Source organism: Psittacula echo (genome assembly GCF_963264785.1).
Source record: "Psittacula echo genome assembly, chromosome: Z".
Classification (NCBI taxonomy): Eukaryota; Metazoa; Chordata; class Aves; order Psittaciformes; family Psittacidae; genus Psittacula; species Psittacula echo.
The window spans coordinates 86,229,127-86,247,224 of record NC_137742.1 but is presented as its reverse complement, the minus strand read 5'-3'; the positions used below and the strand labels follow the sequence as shown (position 1 = coordinate 86,247,224).

The 18,098-nt window shown below is 45.5% G+C and overlaps 1 protein-coding gene across 1 annotated transcript; it reads left to right on the top strand.

Moving 5' to 3' along the window:
* Positions 1-10,575: 10,575 nt before the first annotated feature.
* Positions 10,576-11,823, top strand: B3GNT9 (UDP-GlcNAc:betaGal beta-1,3-N-acetylglucosaminyltransferase 9; the record flags this gene model as incomplete). Its single annotated transcript, XM_080638464.1, has 1 exon — positions 10,576-11,823. The coding sequence occupies one exon, from the start codon at positions 10,576-10,578 to the stop codon at positions 11,821-11,823; it is 1,248 nt and encodes a 415-aa protein (XP_080494590.1).
* Between the last annotated feature and the right edge of the window lie 6,275 nt (positions 11,824-18,098).

Genomic DNA, 18,098 nt, shown 5'->3' with positions numbered 1-18,098 from the left:
CAGCTCTCAGAGGAGCATCCAGCCAAAGTGTGTGGATGCACAAAAGGGTCCTGCCCCAAGTCATACATTTCTACTGACACACCAAGGCCAGTGCTCTACCTGCAAATTCACAGCTCTGATTTCAAGTCAAACCCAAGCTAAGCCACCATGTTTGTTCCACTTCCAGTTGCTGCTTTGAAGGCCAGAAGGGGAGGTTTGTCCCAAACCTGGCACCTGGCAGAGCTCCCTGTGTTTCTTTCAGTGCTGTTATATATCTGGGACTTCTCCAAGGCCACAGCATCACTGTAATCCTAAAGTGCCTCCCTGTTCCTGAGCTTTCCCACAAGCTGCCTGCCCCGTAGGTGGGGAGCCAAGGAGTTTGGACATGAAGTCCTCTCCAGTGGCTTTGCATAGGAAGCCACTGGCTGACCTTGCTGCTGAACCTGGGGGAATTCCTTTTGCCATGAACTCAGGCAGAGCAGTATTTCACCCTGAGTCACTCAAATCTCAAACAGTCCTTGGAAATCACAAGATCAGCCCTCCTTTATTCACCACAAAGCTGTATTCCAACCGCATGGCTCAGTGCCTGCAGGAATACAGTGACAGGGAGCAGGGCTCTTCCTTACAGAGCGTGAAGGATGCTGGGCACATGGCTTAAAGTGCACCAACCTGGGTCAACAGGGCTGACCTACTGGTGAGAGTAAACAAGATGAACCAATCTTCTAAGACAGAGTGACATGGTATGGGACAGAATAAGGGCACCCCTGCTGGCAGTGAGAAGAATGGATCACCCGTGCATTGGTGCCCAGGGAACAAGATACAGGTGAGACAGCAACCAAATAGAAGCATCCAAGGAGAAAAATCTCTCACCTCCCAAGCTCCTGGCATGGCTCTCCAAGCCATGGCAGCCACAAAGGCACTGCACAGCAGTGAGAGCCTCTGCTTTAACTCTCCATGGGAGCAACCAAAAAGTGCAGTAGGTCCCAAAAGCTGGGTGGGAGAACACAGTGGCAATACCTGCTGAGAGTCCCTAATGGTTTCAGAAAGCAGGCCCCCTCGCTCCACAGCCAGCCCCTTTGAGGAAAGGTGGACACTGATCTGCTCTTCTGATCATCACCTGCCTCCTCATGGAGAAGGGATGAAAAACTGTGACTGCTGGTGTGGAGAAGGACAAATGTACCTTGGCTTGGTGCAGGGAAAGTGTGAAGCTGAGTAGCATTTATGGCAGAGATTTCCAATCAGCTGCACGATTCAGCAAGGAACTGCTGTTTGAAACAGATCACAAGGAAAAGGCTTTCCTACCCTGGAGCACTGGAACGCAGGGCCTGAGGGTTGCGCATCAGGAATCCATCCATATGACAGTTTTTCACAGTGATGTTCTGTTCAATAAAGAAAACTTTTATGTTATGCTTATAAAGCAGTTGGATGTTTGCAAAAACAACAGAGTGGATCAAAACCTGCTTTTGTGACAAATCCACTGGAAATGAAAGTATTTGCATTCTAAAGGGATCGCTCCCCAGACCCTTGGCCTCTGTTAAGAGGAATAAGGGTCGCTGTTCTTACTGAAGAGACAAAGAAACAGCCACAGAGATAAGGAAACACTACGGCTGCAGTCAGCTGGCAGGTCAGTAGCACTGGCCATTTAGATTTGACTCTAAATAAAAACATTTTGTTTTGAAGTAATTCAAATAAAATGAGGAAAAAAAGTGTGGTTTAGGATTCTTTTGAGGCCTGGGATGGATCCTCACATCTGTCTTCAGCCTCTGCGCTGCTCAGCTCCTGCCTCCTCCCATCATTTCCCTACAAGAGAAAGAGAAACCAACCCCCCAGTAGATTTTCCTTCTGGACCTAACCTCATTTTCTTATTTTGAGCCTTTGCAGTGATAAAGTCAATAATCACAACAGGATTAATAAAAAAAGAGGCAAATTGGGGGGACTGTGGAGAAATCAGTACATTTACTAATGAAAAAAGTTATAGCAAAAAAAATAGCCTTTTTTGTGGCTGTTATTTGTAACAGGCAGAACGGCAGAACTGGTGGCAGTCCCCATCCCGGCTCTGCATTCAACCCCTCGACACCACGGCCCTGTCCATGGAGGACCATGCGCGGAAGGAGCCGGGGAGGTGCTGGCTCGGGGATGTGCGGCGCTGGAGCCCATCCGCTCTCCCAGCCTGCCCATCACGTGTCAGCGCTTGAAAGCCACCCGAGCTCCTTCGCTCGGTGCGGTTGCTGCTTCCATCACCACAGCGTGTGCGAGGACGGAGCTCGGCCTCACGTCGTGGCCCCGCTGGCACACACGCCCGTCCCGGCCGGCAGCAGGAGAACTGTGCTGTGTTTCAGCATGCAAACGGCGCAGGGAGCAGGAGACAGAGCGCTGCTTTGCTCCGCGAGGATTTCCTCGGTTTCGCTGAACGGCTGAGGAATGTCTAACACTAACTACATCCAGATGTGCCGACTTGGCAGCCCGCTGCTGAGACGTTACAAGGGGACGCTGGATCAGCGTTATCAAATGGGATGTAAGTATCGGTTATGTATGTCTGATTGGGGTGGGTTGGGGAGTTCTGCTGCAAGCAGTGTCCTTACCGCTTCGCTTTTCCTCCAGCAGTTTTCTCTTTGCCTTCTTGCTGTTGCAGTTGCTCCATGCAGCAACCCAAACTGCGATGGTTAACATGGAGCGGGGTCAGCTGCAGGCTCTGAACACGCAGCCTCCAGCCTTGCTATTTGTGCTTTACACTTTACTTTGCAAACAACTTTCTCTGGGTGTTTTAGGTGGTTTTTACAGGAGAAATTCTGTCTTCTTGAGGCAATGTCTCCAGTGCTCCAAGACAGGGTTTCTTCACAGCTGTAAACATATTCTATAGGTGGCACATCACACAAGCCATTCCTCAGCACTAAGAGGACATGAATTTTCTCCCTGTGTTACACTATTGTATGCTCTAAGTAAAACATGGGAATTCTCAAGCTCTCTAGCATCACAGAAAAAGAATCCAGTCCCAGTGAAATGGAGCAGTTACTGGTCACACTTTTAACAGCTTTTGGGCAGATTCTGATAAAATTATGTGTTGGGTGTCATTTTGAAATTAGTTAGGCAAGCTAGCATGTCCTGTTCATGCCTGGCTGTAACAGCCCATCCATGTTAATGCTCTAACTGTAACTGCTGGTTTGGGACACATCAAGCAAGTTATTTATTGGATCAGAAGGGGGTCGAGGAGCTGAAGAGCCAGTGGGTGCTGCAAGAGCTGGGAAAGGGGGACAGTTGTTTTGAGGGGCTGTTTCATACCCCTTCACAAGCCTGCAAGGTGTTATCCTCCTCCTGGGGCTAGGGGAAATGGATGTTTGCATGAAAGAGGGCAGGCTCCTTGCCCTGCGCTTGGCTGCTCCAGGAGGGACCTGTCTCCCCAAAGGACTTGGTGTGTGATTTTTGCTGCTGAGCTCTCTGTAATTCCAAAAAGAAGTACATTTACACACAGGACTGGGATCACGGAAGCACCTCCTGAGGCTGCCAGGCCTCAGACGGGCAGATTGGTCGTGCATCCAAGGCAGGGCTGCCCAGGGTCATCAGGGCACGTCTGTGCATATCTGCTGCTGCCTTCTGCAACTGCACGATACGATTCCCCACCAGGGATGGTGCAAGTTCCCTTCTGGGACCCCTCTATGTGAGAGCAGGCATCTTTGCATCCACCTCCCGCCTGTGCACAGCAGCTCTGCAGTTTCTCTGCGTTTAAGGTTGTATACTTCATAAAACTTCACAAGACTTCACTGACTGGGATGAAAGCTAAAAAGTAACCACAGCAGCCATTTGCAAGCAGTTATCTAACGTGTGACTGGCATTGCCAGCACAAGAGACTGTAATAAATTGTGACCAACCAGCTGGGCAGCTGATGAAACAACATACTGCAGGACTGGGACAAGCAGAGAGATAAATCATAGAATCACAGGCTTGTCTGAGTTGGAAGGGACCTCAAAGCTCACCCAGTTCTAATCCCTGTCACAGGCAGGGACACCTTCCACTAGACCAGGTTGCTCCAAGCCCCGTCCAACCTGGCCTTGAACACTGCCAGGGATGGGGCAGCCACAGCTTCTCTCGGCAACCTGTGCCAGGGCCTCAGCACCCTCACAGGGAAGAACTTCTGCCTAAGAGCTCATCTCAATCTCCTCTCTGTCAAGTTAAAGCCATTCCCCCTGTCCTGCACCTGAGGGCCCTTGTCCAAGGCTCCTCTCCAGGTTTCTTGTAGCCCCTTTAGGCACTGGAGCTGCTTTAAGGTCTCCCCAAAGCCTTCTCTCCAGGCTGAACAAGCCCAGCTCCCTGTCCTGTAACATGGATCTCATCCATTCATTTGCACTGGCCTGAAAAGCAGCTCCAACAGGAGAGCTGGAAACTGCCTCTTGAGTGAGACCTGCAGTTTTATTACCTGCATGCACCCTGTTTCAACTAACAGAGCTCCTGCTTCCAGATGCTGCAACAAAAGTAATGGCAGTAGAGACACTGTGCACGGGGCCAGAGCACTGCTGTGATGGCAGCATCAGTGCCACAGTGTGCAGCTGAGCAATGTGAGCCTCTGCCCTCTGCAACCCCGGAACAGCTCTCTTAAGACATTCAGCTAAATCCTACAGCCCATTCTCTGTGTGATTACAGACTTCAAAAACTTGTAAGCAGCTGAATGAGATGGGCTCTTTTTTCCTGTTAGGGCAGTTAGTGATTGTTCTGGTTACTTCATTTTTCTAGGGCTGTGCCCTAACCAGTGTGCCAAAGGGCATCTCTCGTGTTGCATCCGGCCTTGTCTTCTAGTCAAAAAGATCAAATCATTCAGCCTTGCTTTGTAATCCTATAGCTCCAAATGAGACCTCTTCACAAACACAGAAGAGTTCTCTGGCACCAAAGCTACTTGCAGTGTCAACTTTGATGAGATTATTGACTTTGCCTGAAGGGGGGGAGGAATCAAAACAAAATCCAAACAAACAAAACCAAAGCAAGAAACCACACAGGAATAAAACTTGTTACATGACACCCAAACAGAAAGGTGAGGGCACTCCTCCTGCTCCAGACACAGTTTTTCTCCCTTTAAACACTCCAAAGCAAGCTTGAACTGCAAAACCTGAGTTGTTTGACTCGTATTTTTCTATGTGGGGCAGAACAAACACAGTGCTGGAAGCAGACATGTTTCCTTGTGAGTACCCTGAGGATCCCAGACACCCATGTGACGCAAAATGAAGACAAGAATTTGCCTACACAAGACCTGTACGAAGATAACTCAGCTGAGAGTTTGAAACCTTTGCCTTAGCACTTACCACCAGGTTTCTCTACAAGGGTAAGAGAAGGACAGCAGCCTAACATAGCTTAAAGAGAGCAAAAGTGATCCCCACACAAGACATAGTGCTACTTCTGTCTACATGTCCAGCAATGCATTTAACCTAAACTGGTGCAGACATAGAGTCAAATACTGTCCCGAGCCTCAGGGGTTCAGAGGATGGGACCACAGAAGTCAGTAGGAAGGTGTAGTCACCAGAGCTTCGGAGGGTGCTGACTTCCTGCTGTCAGCATCCTGGTCGGGTGGGATGAAGCTCATCTGTGCAAATCTGTTCTACACAGTCCCAGCTGCAGGGTGGGTACACGGTGGTGTTGTCACTGGTGGGTTCTTTAACAGCACCAGGAGACAGCAGAGGAGCTGCAGCACAAGGTGAGGGGGAGCCTGGGAGCTTGACTGGCTCTTGCTGAGTGGATGGAAAAACTGGGAAACTGATGGGAAAAACTGCTGGCAAAGGGGTGGGAGATGGACACATGCGCAGATCTCCTCATTACAGGCCAAAGCCATGGTCTCTGCTTCCAGCACTGGGTGTTACAACTTTACTCTGTTCTCATGAAATGCATTCAACCAACATTACATGAAAACAAGCACCCAAAACATTGCTTCAGAACACCTCTACCATCCCGAATTTTCCAAGTTGCCCTGAAGACTGCAAAAAAACCTATCAGGGCTGGATTCCCAATACTTTTCTTAGCTTATTTTACAAAGAAACAAAGACATCTCCATCAGCAACCACAACATATGTGGCCTCTTCGCTGCACAAACTTACCAGTGGCTGCTCCAGCTTCAGGACCGAGGAGGAGAGCAGGAGGGAGCCAGAAACACTTTCCCTTCAGCAGAGCAGCAAGCTGATCTGGGGACAACCCACAGCCGTGCTTGGTGGGGATGGATGCTCCTGTGAGCCGGGCTGGGATGAGTGTGCCACAACTCATCACTGTTTTGTATGCTCTTGCTTGGTGTATCGCGTTTTTCAGTTTGCCTCCCCATTGCAGCTGCTTTTCCTAAGGCTGGGTGGGTTGAATAACCACACTTCAAGGTACAAAGCAACGTGCCAGAACCACCAAGGCTTCTTAACTGAATTCAGGGACAGGATTCAGAGACTCTTTCCCAGAGACCCACATGAGCAGAAGTGCCAAGTGATGGAGATGTTATGGCTGCTGCAAAAGAAGTGACATTTCCAGGATGAGCTCAAGGCTTCACGTCATTCAGCTGGGAACGAAAAACTTCTTATTTTAGAAACCATCATTTAAATGCTTTTATTGCAGCACTCCTTGGCCATATTTCAGAGTCCTCCCATCAAATAAATGAAAACCAGGCACAGGTCTGGGCCCTCTGCCCAAGTGTGCACCAGCACAGGTCGGGTTCCCTGCCTGGATGCTCACCAGGGTGCTGTGTGCAGCTCTGGCCACTTCCAGCTTAGAGTATTTTGTGCCTCTCAGGCTTTGCAGGCTGTGGCCCCCTTGGTCCTTTCAGCAGATTCCCTGTGTAGGGGCGCCCCACATTGCCACCTCATGGATACAGCACCTCTCAGCCTCTTCCTACAGCCACCTCAGCCCTCTAACGCTGCTGGCGATCTCAGCTCAGCACAGAACATTCCCAGCCTTCCCTAGGACACGCCTGGTCCCACTGCTGGGGCAAACTGCATCATCCCATTCCAAGCCAGATTCAACATCCCTCTTGCAGCCAGCACAAAGAGGGACAACTGCCCGCTTTTCCAAGCTTGGAAGACATGAGGGGCAGCCCTGGCAGCTGAGCCCTGCAGTTCCCTGAGGCACCAAGTGACGCACCAGCTTTACACCCGCAGCCACAAGCTGGATGGAGATCCCCCCCCAAATGGTGTATGAAGCAGAGAGGTGTGTCTAACTTGGATGCAGACACGCAGTGAGATGCTGTGCTGAGAAACGCTCTGCTGTGCTCACATCTCTTTTGTTTGGCATCCAATAATCTCTGCTCGCTTTGATAGCTCTGTAATTATTTTCTTCCCCTAGTGTCAAGGTGGATTAATGTTTTGGCTTTGGAACATACCTGAGTGCCTGCCAGAATCATCAATCCCTCTGAATTCAAGAACAGGACAGCTTTTCCTACACTGATATCCATGGATAGAGCTCTCCCATGTGTAATAATCAAGGGTATTTCCTTAAAAAGAAGGAAATGTCTAACAAAGACTGGAAAATCCGTATAACTCAATCAAGGAATCACTTCGAGGGCTGTCAACTTTGTTTGAAAAGGAGATGTCTGTATTCATCACTGAACTGTTTTTATTTCAGCATGGATACTGCTATTTCAGATTCTCTCAATAAATGAAAACACAGAATAAAATCCAGGCTATCAGCCCAGGCAGGCTTGTAACAATTCAGGGTTTTTCTTGGCTTTTCCAAGGGCACTTATTGCCAGACTCTGAGATGCTGGCAGGATAAATCTGTAAGCCATGGAAATGAGGAGTTTCATGACACATACATTTTATTCCAAACCCTCGCCGATAAAATTAAACACAGGGAAGAGCCAGGACTCTCATCCAGCTCTTTAATTCCCATCTGGAGCCTGGCAGCTGAAACAAGACCAAACTTCTGCACAGACAAGGAAAAAAAGAAATGCTATTACAGTGGGGAAAGAAATGAGACTTTACAAAGAGCTTGAGTGGCGACACAAACATCCCAACGCTACCCGGATCCACCCTGCCATGGGCTGCGCAGCTCCCACTCACTTCGGTAGACTGCACAGACATAGCTGCATACAGAGCTTATCCCATCATGACAGCAGGAGCAAATATGCCTCAATTCCACTTCTTTTTGGGATGGGCTCCCTGTTTTAGGCTTCTTGATAGCACCCAGCAGAAGTTCTTGCTTGTGATGTGCAGAAAAGGGACAGACTCTCTCTCCTGAGCAGATCCAGATGAGTGGCATGCCCTGGGTGTAGCAGGACCATCCCACCATATGCCTGGAGCTTCTGGAAAATTATTGAAGGCGACATGAGAGAAAAACTGCTGGGAACCACGTTGTGACAGCTAAAGGATGATTTAGCACAGAACTGAAGCCCAGCAGATTGCTGCAGAGCACTGCAATCAGGACTTGCCAAGGGTAATTTGCACACTACAGACATAGAATGCAAATTAACATCCTATATGTGCTAGGAAGGACTGTTTCACAAGGCTGAAAATAGTTACAAGCCAAGTCATGTGGCAGAAAGAACATAAAGAGAAAGCAGCTTCTGATTATTATGAGCATTTTAACAACAATTTATGAGAGAGCAGAGAAGATGATGCAATCCTGCTGTTAATATCAAAGCTACACCAGTTAGAACACTCGCCTAGCCCAGGAGAGAGTGAAAGGTAAAGTAAAAAAAGCTAATAAATGAAGAAAAATGCAGCAATCTCTGTTAGAGGCCAGAAAACGGCAAGAAAAAAGGCCTAAGAAAAAAAGCGTGGTCATAAGGACAAGGAAGAAGAGATTTTAAATCCTCTGGGAATGCGAACAGCCTTACAGCAAAGCACACACAATTTGCTAAAAATGAAGTTTTCAGAAATAATGGAGACAAAGACAACGAGGTCAGTTAATATTCTGGAGCTGCAGATCATTTATACCATATGATGATGAAATACTCTCCATTTCAACAGTAACGGAGAGGCAGTTAACCAGTAATAAAAAAGCAAAATAGTTTAAAATTTTTCAGGTCCAAATAATGTGCACCTAAGAATTTTAAAGAGGATGGCCAAGAAATCGACTGGTTTATTAGTTTTTCTTTCTCATAAGTCTTGAAACATTGCCCAGATCTCACAGGGTCTGGAGGTGATGCTGTGTCACTGTTTTAATACTTCACAATTACAGACTTGCTAGTCTAATTTAGAGCTTTGAAAAGATAATGTTAAGGCTGATGCAGAATTGGTGGTTAATGAACAATTAGCAGGTGATACAATCCATGACAGGGAAAAGAGGTTTGCTGAAAACTGATGCCTTTCAGGTGAGAATCACACTGAATAACAATATTCTTACCAAGCAATTGGCTGCCCCATTGGGTGTTTGCGTCAGGAAGGTGGCTACAGGCCTCTATTGGAGGCTCAGCACCCGTATGTTTGCTTTGCAGGCAAACAGTGCTGAAAACAGAGACCTGCAGGGCACAGGCCCTGGCTCCCCACTGCTTTTCAGCCCTCAGTAAGGGGTGTGCCTTAACTGAAGGCAGACTGCCATACAATCCTGCAGCTTTCACTCAAGAAGTTTTTGGATATGATCTCAGCTAATCCCAGACAGACTGACACTGTAATACCTGCAGAAGTAGCTCCTACTCATACTGCAATTTCCCTGAACTAAATGCTGCTTTCTGCCTTCTTACCACTCTTCCATAATTTTGGGGTTTGTTTTGTTTGCAGTTGAAGAACGGATCCAATGAGGAAGAAGATCTCCAGGAAAAGCGTAAGTGAGGAATCAAATCTTGTGTTTCAAAAGGCAGCTTCACCTATCGCACAGGAATTAAACATTCCTAACACCAGGCTCTCCCTTGCTTCTGCATATCAGGATTTATTTGCCCATCTCTTGGTTACCAGTTCGGGTCATTTGGCAAAGGCAAAACACCCGTGGCTCCTTCTAACCTTATTAATGGAAGTTATTTATAATGCGTTAATATTTTATAAAGATTACTGGCAGCAAAAAGGCACTATCTACATTCGAGAGGATGCCTAATGTATTCGTTTTGAAGGCACAAATCATAGTTGGCAAGTAAGAGCTAGCTCTGTGTGCAGGGAAATGCCAGCGACATGCTGCAGCTGAAAAGTCTGCCCTTCAGCAGCCAGATCTGCTCCTCCCTGTCTCCACTCAAAAAGGGTAAAAGCAGCAAGAAACAGTTACCAAGCTGGGGTCGATTTCTGGAAGACTGACATTGTTCATCATTTTCCGCCTTGTTTTTCCCAAAGCAGTGAAATCTCCAAAATGGCAGACTGTGTTTGGCAGAGAGGGATGTGGGAGAAAGGGCTGATTTCACATTATGCTGAGGGAATAGTTTGCAGGACGCTGGATGACTGCTTGGTAACTTAACTAACCAGGTCACAGAGCCAGAGCACTAAGATTAGCATTAGGTTTGCAACCTGTGTGCCCTTTGGCAATTCCTTTAACAAGTCTTCAGTGCTCCATAAAATGCACTTTACTGCTAGTTTTTAAACAGTGTTTCAGTTAGATCTGCCTGCATGCCTCAAAGCTGCCGAATCCTCATTGCTGACACACTGTATGCTTCTTTACAGATGGACATTGGTGCCAGGCAGCTCAAACACAGCTTTTAACAGTCCCAGAAACACTGCAGAGACAATGAGAGTTCATCTCAAAGGGGATGCGATCTGTACCCTCTTCCTGCTGGTAGTGCTTTGCTCTTTACTCTACTCCCAGCTGGAACATTTAGTCCCTGCAGGAAACAAGGAGCTGACACAGAAGCAGCCTTCAGTATCATCAAAAACGTTTTCTGACTCCAGAGCACCTTGGAGACTGATGCCAGCAAAGGCAACGGAACCCAGGCTCCAAGTAACTCCTGTCCTTAGACAAAGAGAAGTGGCCAACAAAAGGGTCCAAACAACAACTCCATCCCCATTGAGTGATTCTGCCTTCAACTTCAAGGGCTATCTCCTAAACAAGGATAACAGGAACTTCAATCTCCTCATTAACCAGCCCAAGAAATGCAGGAGAACACCTGGAGGTCCCTTTCTGCTCATTGCTATCAAATCACTAGTTGAAGACTTTGACAGACGTGAGATTGTCCGGAAAACCTGGGGCAGGGAGGGTCTGGTGAATGGGGAGCAGATCCAGCGGGTGTTCCTCCTGGGAACACCAAAGAATAGGACAGTGCTGGCCACGTGGGAGACCCTGGTCCACCAGGAGAGTCAGATGTACCGGGACATTTTACTCTGGGACTTCATGGACACTTTCTTCAACCTGACCCTGAAGGAGATCCACTTCCTGAACTGGGCTGCTGAGTTCTGCCACAATGTGAAGTTTATTTTTAAAGGTGATGCAGATGTTTTTGTCAATGTTGAGAACATCGTTGACTTCCTTGAGAAACATGACCCCACTGAGGACCTCTTTGTTGGGGACATCATCTACAATGCCCGCCCTATCCGTGTCCGAAAGAGCAAATACTACATCCCAGAGACCATGTATGGGCTAAGCATCTATCCAGCCTATGCAGGGGGAGGAGGCTTTCTGCTGTCCAGCCACACCATGAGGAAGCTTTCCAGGGCTTGCAAAGAAGTGGAACTCTTCCCCATTGACGATGTCTTTTTGGGCATGTGCTTACAGAGAATCAATCTCAAACCCATCTTGCATGAAGGATTCAAGACCTTTGGCATTGTCAAGCCCTCTGCTGCCCCACACCTACAGACATTTGACCCCTGTTTTTACAAAGATCTCATGGTAGTCCACAGTCTGAAAGTTGCTGAGATCTGGCTAATGTGGAACCTGCTCCACAGCCCACATCTATCCTGCACTCAGAAGAAGCAAGTGAAGAAACCTTTCCAATGGAAAAAGAAAGCTGAAACAACAATGCAGGCATCACCCCTCAGATAATGCAGGCAGACTGGAGCAGAAACATATAGCAGACCAGCTACAGAGTCTGGAATTGTTGCAACCAGACGAATTAACTTCAGAAGTAAGAGTATTTTAGCACATCTTATTTACAATGTTAAGAGAAAATGAAAAACTATTGCGGGAATTTGCAAAGATTCCATATTTGCACACACACACATACCATGCAGGTCCTTCTCCATTAGTGAGTCCAAATAATAACAGCATCTTTAATTTATTATTATTTATTAGAATTACAGTAGTGCTTAGTGGGCCAATGTGTAAAAGCACATTGCAAACCACAGTCCTTGGCGATTTTTCAGCATTAGAAATGTGAGGAAGGAAAAAAGATAGAGGGTAAGAGATGACACCAAGTTGCACAGAGACTGTTGTCAACTTGTTACAACTTGGACTCATTGAGAAATGACTGAACTACACAGTAACTACAGTAAAGGAAATCAAGTCACCTAGTGTCTGCTCAGGTCAAATCACTGCTGCCTGCTTGGCTTTCTGTAGCCTCACAAGAAGAGAGCAACTAACAAGTATTGAAATGGGGTCCTGTACATTGCAGGTAGGGTAGACGGTAAGAAAACAATCTGGATCCTGAGGCTGGCTTGCCTGGCTGAGCAAGGATAGGTAAGTAGATAACTGGGATGGGGCCAACTTCCAAAGAGCCTTTAAAGAAAGGAAAAGAAGATCTTTGAGTTGATCCCTCCAAGCCTTGATTTTTCATTATTCACATCAACTCCTCAGTTCAAGTATCTGCTCCATGACACTCTCAGGACTCGGGACCAGTTTGTGGCAATTCTATGAGCTCAGGCTCTCTCCCCTAGCCTGACTGACAGTGAAGAAGTAATAACAACAATATGTAATCTCCCTCACCATCTAATCCAGATCTTCAGAAGGTTTACATCTGGAGAGATCCTTTGGCCTTTGCTTGTGAAGGTAAAACCACACAGAGATACTGCTTGCATCATATTTGAGAATTTCTTCAAACCAAACGGAAACTTGTCAATGGACTGAGCTGGTTTCTATAAACCTCAGTGCTCTTGCTTGGCATATAGTCAACTGCAAAGAGCAGCCAATACTTTGCATATTGCTGCGGGTGTCATGTGAAGGGAGAAAGCAGGCTTCAGAATAAAAGGGCTTCAGAATAAAAGCCTTTCTGAATTCATTGCAAGAAAGCAAAAATACACAGCAACCTTTCTGTTGGGCTTTCCAAGGTCAGTCAGTGTGTAGCTTTGTAGTTTAAGCATTGGATGAGAACACTGGATTGCTTAGTTTTTCAAAGAATAGTCAATACTTTAAAGCTTTTTTTTTTCCAGCAGCAGTTTACCTTAAAGGAACATACTTTGCTTGAACATCAAAGAGGAAGGAAATTCCTTTAAATCAGGGTTAAAAAGTGATGAAACTCATAGGGCAAGCCTGAATTCACCTTTGATACTGTGTTTTTGATTCCTTTGCAATTTTTTCCCCTAAACAAAACTCCTGTCCACCCGAGAATCTCTGATGCCATCCCTCTTCAGGTGAGCACATACACTCAGCTTCAAAGAAAATTACAATCAGTCATAAATGTCCAAGAAGTTGCTTTTCCTTGAACAGAGACTGCAGCACAGCTGCATTTCATATCTGGGTATCACCTTCCTTCCACCCAGCAGTAATTTTAGCTCAGTACCTGCATTACCTATGCACAACATGGAGGAATTATCTATTGTTAGACTACTAAAAGCAGTCCTACATATTATTTTCATCATAAGAGTTTAAGCTTTATAAAGTATTTCCAAGAAAAGCTCAGCTATATAGAAGTCTAAACACCATATGTTGATTTAAGATACTTTTAGGATGCAATCCTGGAATACAAAATACTCCTGTAAGCTTTGCAAGGAGCTCTAGAGGGTGTGGAAATAAGCCAGAGCCTTGCTGGTGGGAGAAAGCCAGTGATGCCCCTGTCTGCTAACATGTGATAGTTATGTATTGATGAGCTTGTACAGAAATGTATTATCTCTGATTATTTTACAGTTTGGGAAATTATTTATACCATAATTAAAAGACAGCATGCAAACGTGCTTCTGTTTGTCAGAGTGAGTCTGTAAAGTACACCCGCGCACACATTGTAAGACTAACACCATGGCTATTTTTCATGAAGACAGCAACATGAAAAATACATTGCTCATTATTTTGGATAACTTAATAAGTCATTACTTGTGCTGGACTTAATTTAATGGCAATGACAGAAAAATAAACACAGCTTACATTATGATTTCCATCAAGGACTAGTCAGGTTCAACAGTTCTTATTAAGGTCTTCCTTTTAAGCTTGGCGATGCACAGAGATTGACTCCTCCCTCTATGATATCTTCAGATCTGCAATCTGCCCACAACACAGCATTAATGAGTGCGTTTTGTCCCAGATCAAAGTTGTTATTCAACACTCACCTGCACTAGGACATACCCCAATAGCTGGCACAAACAGAACTAGAGCCAACTGTTTACTCTGTTGTCTTGGTCTATGGAATAGCTCATTTCTTTTATCCAGTGAATACCAGACCTTTCTGTTAATGAAAGATACACCTTTCTGTTCTCCAGCCCTGCTGCATGGCCTGTTTGACCTGGTTTTAAGTTTCCATTTGCTTCTGGGGTTGAGCTGGAAGTTCACAGACACCATATGTAAGCGTAATACACTGGGGAACTGTTGGACGGCAGCACTGCAGCCTCTGGAGTTTATTCAATTCTGTTTACTGCTACCGCAGCCAAAAAGTCTTTGATTTCACCCAAGCTGGAGATCATTTCCTAGAAGCTGGGGTTCTTTTCAGGAAATCCTAAAGCCCTGGGTGTGTATGAGAACGGGCAGGAAGGACCCTCTACCAATCTCTCTGATGCATCTCAGAAAACCAAACCCATCTGTTTCAGAATGACATTCTGAGCAGCTTCTATTAACTGCCTAATTCAATACACCAGTCAGGAGTTTGCTACAAAGCCTTGCTTGGCAACTTTTTTTCATGACTAGCCCAAGATGAGAAAAGAAAATATAAAAGCATCCTAAGTGGGTTCTACCAGTAGCAAGGAAAGCAAGCAGAGATTAACATCTGAAGCTAATAGAGTACAGTGGGTTTTATTCAGCCCCAGGGATCCACACACAGTCCAATTTTGTTCCTACTGTACATGAGTAGCCAGATTCGGTCACTCTAATGAGCAGAGCTGGCTTGAATCTCACATTCACCACCTCCAAATGCACCTCTGAACACATAAACTGGTAGCAAATTCTAAGATCCATCAGTCAGGCCACTGCTGACTAAGACATCATAAAAAACAAAAGCCAAAGATGTCTCTGAAGTAATTGAGTGTTAAAATGTTGTGCTTCCTGTCTGCAGTTCAATTATTCACCTTCCTACAGCAGGTTCTCGGAAGCAAACCCCAGCTGCGAAATCAAACAGTACAAAATAAACAGTTCAGAGAATCCTTACTGAATATTAGCACTGAGAACATCCCTGGAGAATGCTGAAGGACCACTAGATGCGTGAGTGGAGGGAACTCTACCCCAAAGCCCAGTTTGAAGAAGTCTGAGCCCCCAAGTTGTACCTTTCAGCTGAGGTTCACCTAATGATGCCACCAACACCACTTATGTTGTCAAACCCAGTAAAACTCTTAAATCCAACTTTGCATCGCTTTCAACAGCTTGTGATCAGCAAGAAAACCATACTGAGAAATGAGAGGGAACTAAACTCTGAAGGACAAGCGCATCAAATGCCTCCAAGAGCAACAAACATCCACCAGACCTGACCAACCTAATGCTTGCTCTGCAATTCATCCAAACCCAGTTCCTCACTGATCTTCTCTCTTTCCTTCCATATCCCAGCCCATCCACTGACAATCCCAGTGCTGAGACCAGAGAAAAATAAAGTACCAGAAGTCTGCAGTGACTGCCTTGTCACCAGGGGGGCTGAGTGAGCAGGGCAAAAGTAAAAGCATAATATTAAGGCAAACACTCCCTACAGCCACAGAAGCGAAAGAAAAGGGTGAAATTATCTTAGTAATGTCAATACTTGTGGATGCAACAGAACTCCCCAGAGAGGACCAGTGTAAACTTGGGATTTTAGGGCTTCAGTTTGTCTAAGAGAGACAAGCAGAGGTGTAAAGGGAACACAGTGATTCAGGCTGTTTTGATTACTGAGTTGATAACACTGCACACTGCATAATCACGCAGGGGCTTTTTTGTGACTGGCATTTAAACGTTTCTCTGAAAGATACTGATACTAGAATAAAACGTAGGCACTAAATGGAATACGTAGCATAGGTATGAAACACTAAGGCACTTAAAAAACCGCTTCTGAAATTGCAACAGGCAGTAATTTAAAATGACCAAACTAGTAACATTTAAAGGGGAATTAATTATGGTATGAAAGAGAAAAGGTTATGTTAAATCACTACAGCCTAATACAGAACAAAAATTACTACTATAATGGTACCTCACACTCCAGTAATGAGCTACTCTGCAAACTCCAGCTTACCTTTCCTGCTGTTTCAACCAGTCAGCACTCCCAGATTATAAAAAGGAATGATTTTGCCTGCTGCAAAAATCATCACAAACATCCCCACAAACAAAACAAGAGCCTTGGATGTAAGGTTTAGCAGATTAAACATTTAAACAGTGACTTTATTAATTACATCTAAAATTCACATAGAGAGATAATACGGTATCTAAGTTCCACATGAACCCTCCAAGTAACAGATACACTCCCTGCAAGAACAAACCCCTTTTTAGGTGGGATTTTCACTTGATAACTGGCTGTAACCTGTCCCTGAACAAAGCCCCCTGCTTCATTAACTCCTCATCCTATTCTAATGCTTGAGTCACATCTTTAGTAAGCTCCATTTTTAATTTCACCTTAGTTTGCTTCAACCTTACCCTGAAACATCCATACCTTACATGAAAAGAACCAACCGAATTTGTATTTTAACTCTTCAAACACACACAGTGATGGATTTATTTGGCTACACATGAGTGTCAGGTTATGTCTGACAGGGTCAGCCAGAAAGGAGAGTACTTTGTGTTGGGGTAATCAAGATAAAGGAGATACAATTAAGAACACCTTGGTCCTTGTCCAGATACTCTGAAGGAAGTAAATTGTTGCAGCTTGGACACCCCATTTCTCTCAAAAGATTTACTCTCATATCCATTTGGAGCTGTCAAACAAAACCCACCAGGAATTCAGCTCAGCAGGGTTCTTAAGAGACTAAAAGTTACTCATAGGCACTAACAACATGGAGAAAGTCACTGTAAAGTGGGCACCAACACCCTCATTTTTCCCTTTGGAAAACACCAGCTGGCACCTAACCTCCAGCCGGCCCCTGGTATTGATGAATCACCATCTTGCTGCAACCGAGCCTTAGGGAAGATTTTGTTTTAAACAGATCTAATGGGAGTTCTGGAATGTGAATGATCATGAATATATGAATCACTTCTCACACACCACCAGATTACCATTTTTTCTGAAAAAAAAAAAAAAAAAAAAAAAAAAAAAAAAAAAAAAAAAATCTGTTTAGAAGTGTCTTGGCAACAGAAAATTGGGTTGACAGGAGGAACAGAGGGTTCTAGTGTTACACAGCACTGATCTGTGTAGTACTGCCTGTAAAATTCACAGGAGGCCAGGGACTGCATGCAAGCCTAAGGAATACAGGACAAAATGTCCGCTTCATCTCCCAAAGAAGGTCACAACAATCGGTTTTATTCGGTGTACACAAATGATACACTGCGGAAAATACGGCAATAATCAAGGTAACCAGACACACACACAAACTCTTAATTTCCATACTAAGGAAAAAGGCATACATCAGAATGTGCCACCAGCCTTGTCTCAGTCCCTCCTTCCTGCCATACTGCCATTCTCACCTTCTTCCCCAGAGCTCCTCTATTCCCTACTCCTTCCTCTCTTTATTCTGGTGATTCCAAACTGCCATAAGCCCCCCCCCCCCAAATCCTAAACTTCTCATGTCAGCAAGTCCTTAAGGCTCCACACCAGCTCCTCTAATGCATCAGCACAGGAACAGCTTGGCTTCATCCAAATAGTAGCAAACAAATCACAACATCTCAGACAAACGAGTTAGGAACAGCTGCAATCACAAAGGAAGGGTTATGACACCAAGAAAAGCTGCTCCACATTATATCCTGGGGCTCCTCTTCAGCTCTGCCTCTTCCAAAAGTCAAATGTTTCTGCTTAGCTCAGCAGCAACAGCCAACATACAAAGGTGCCTTTAATTTTTGTGTTACAGAGGGACTGA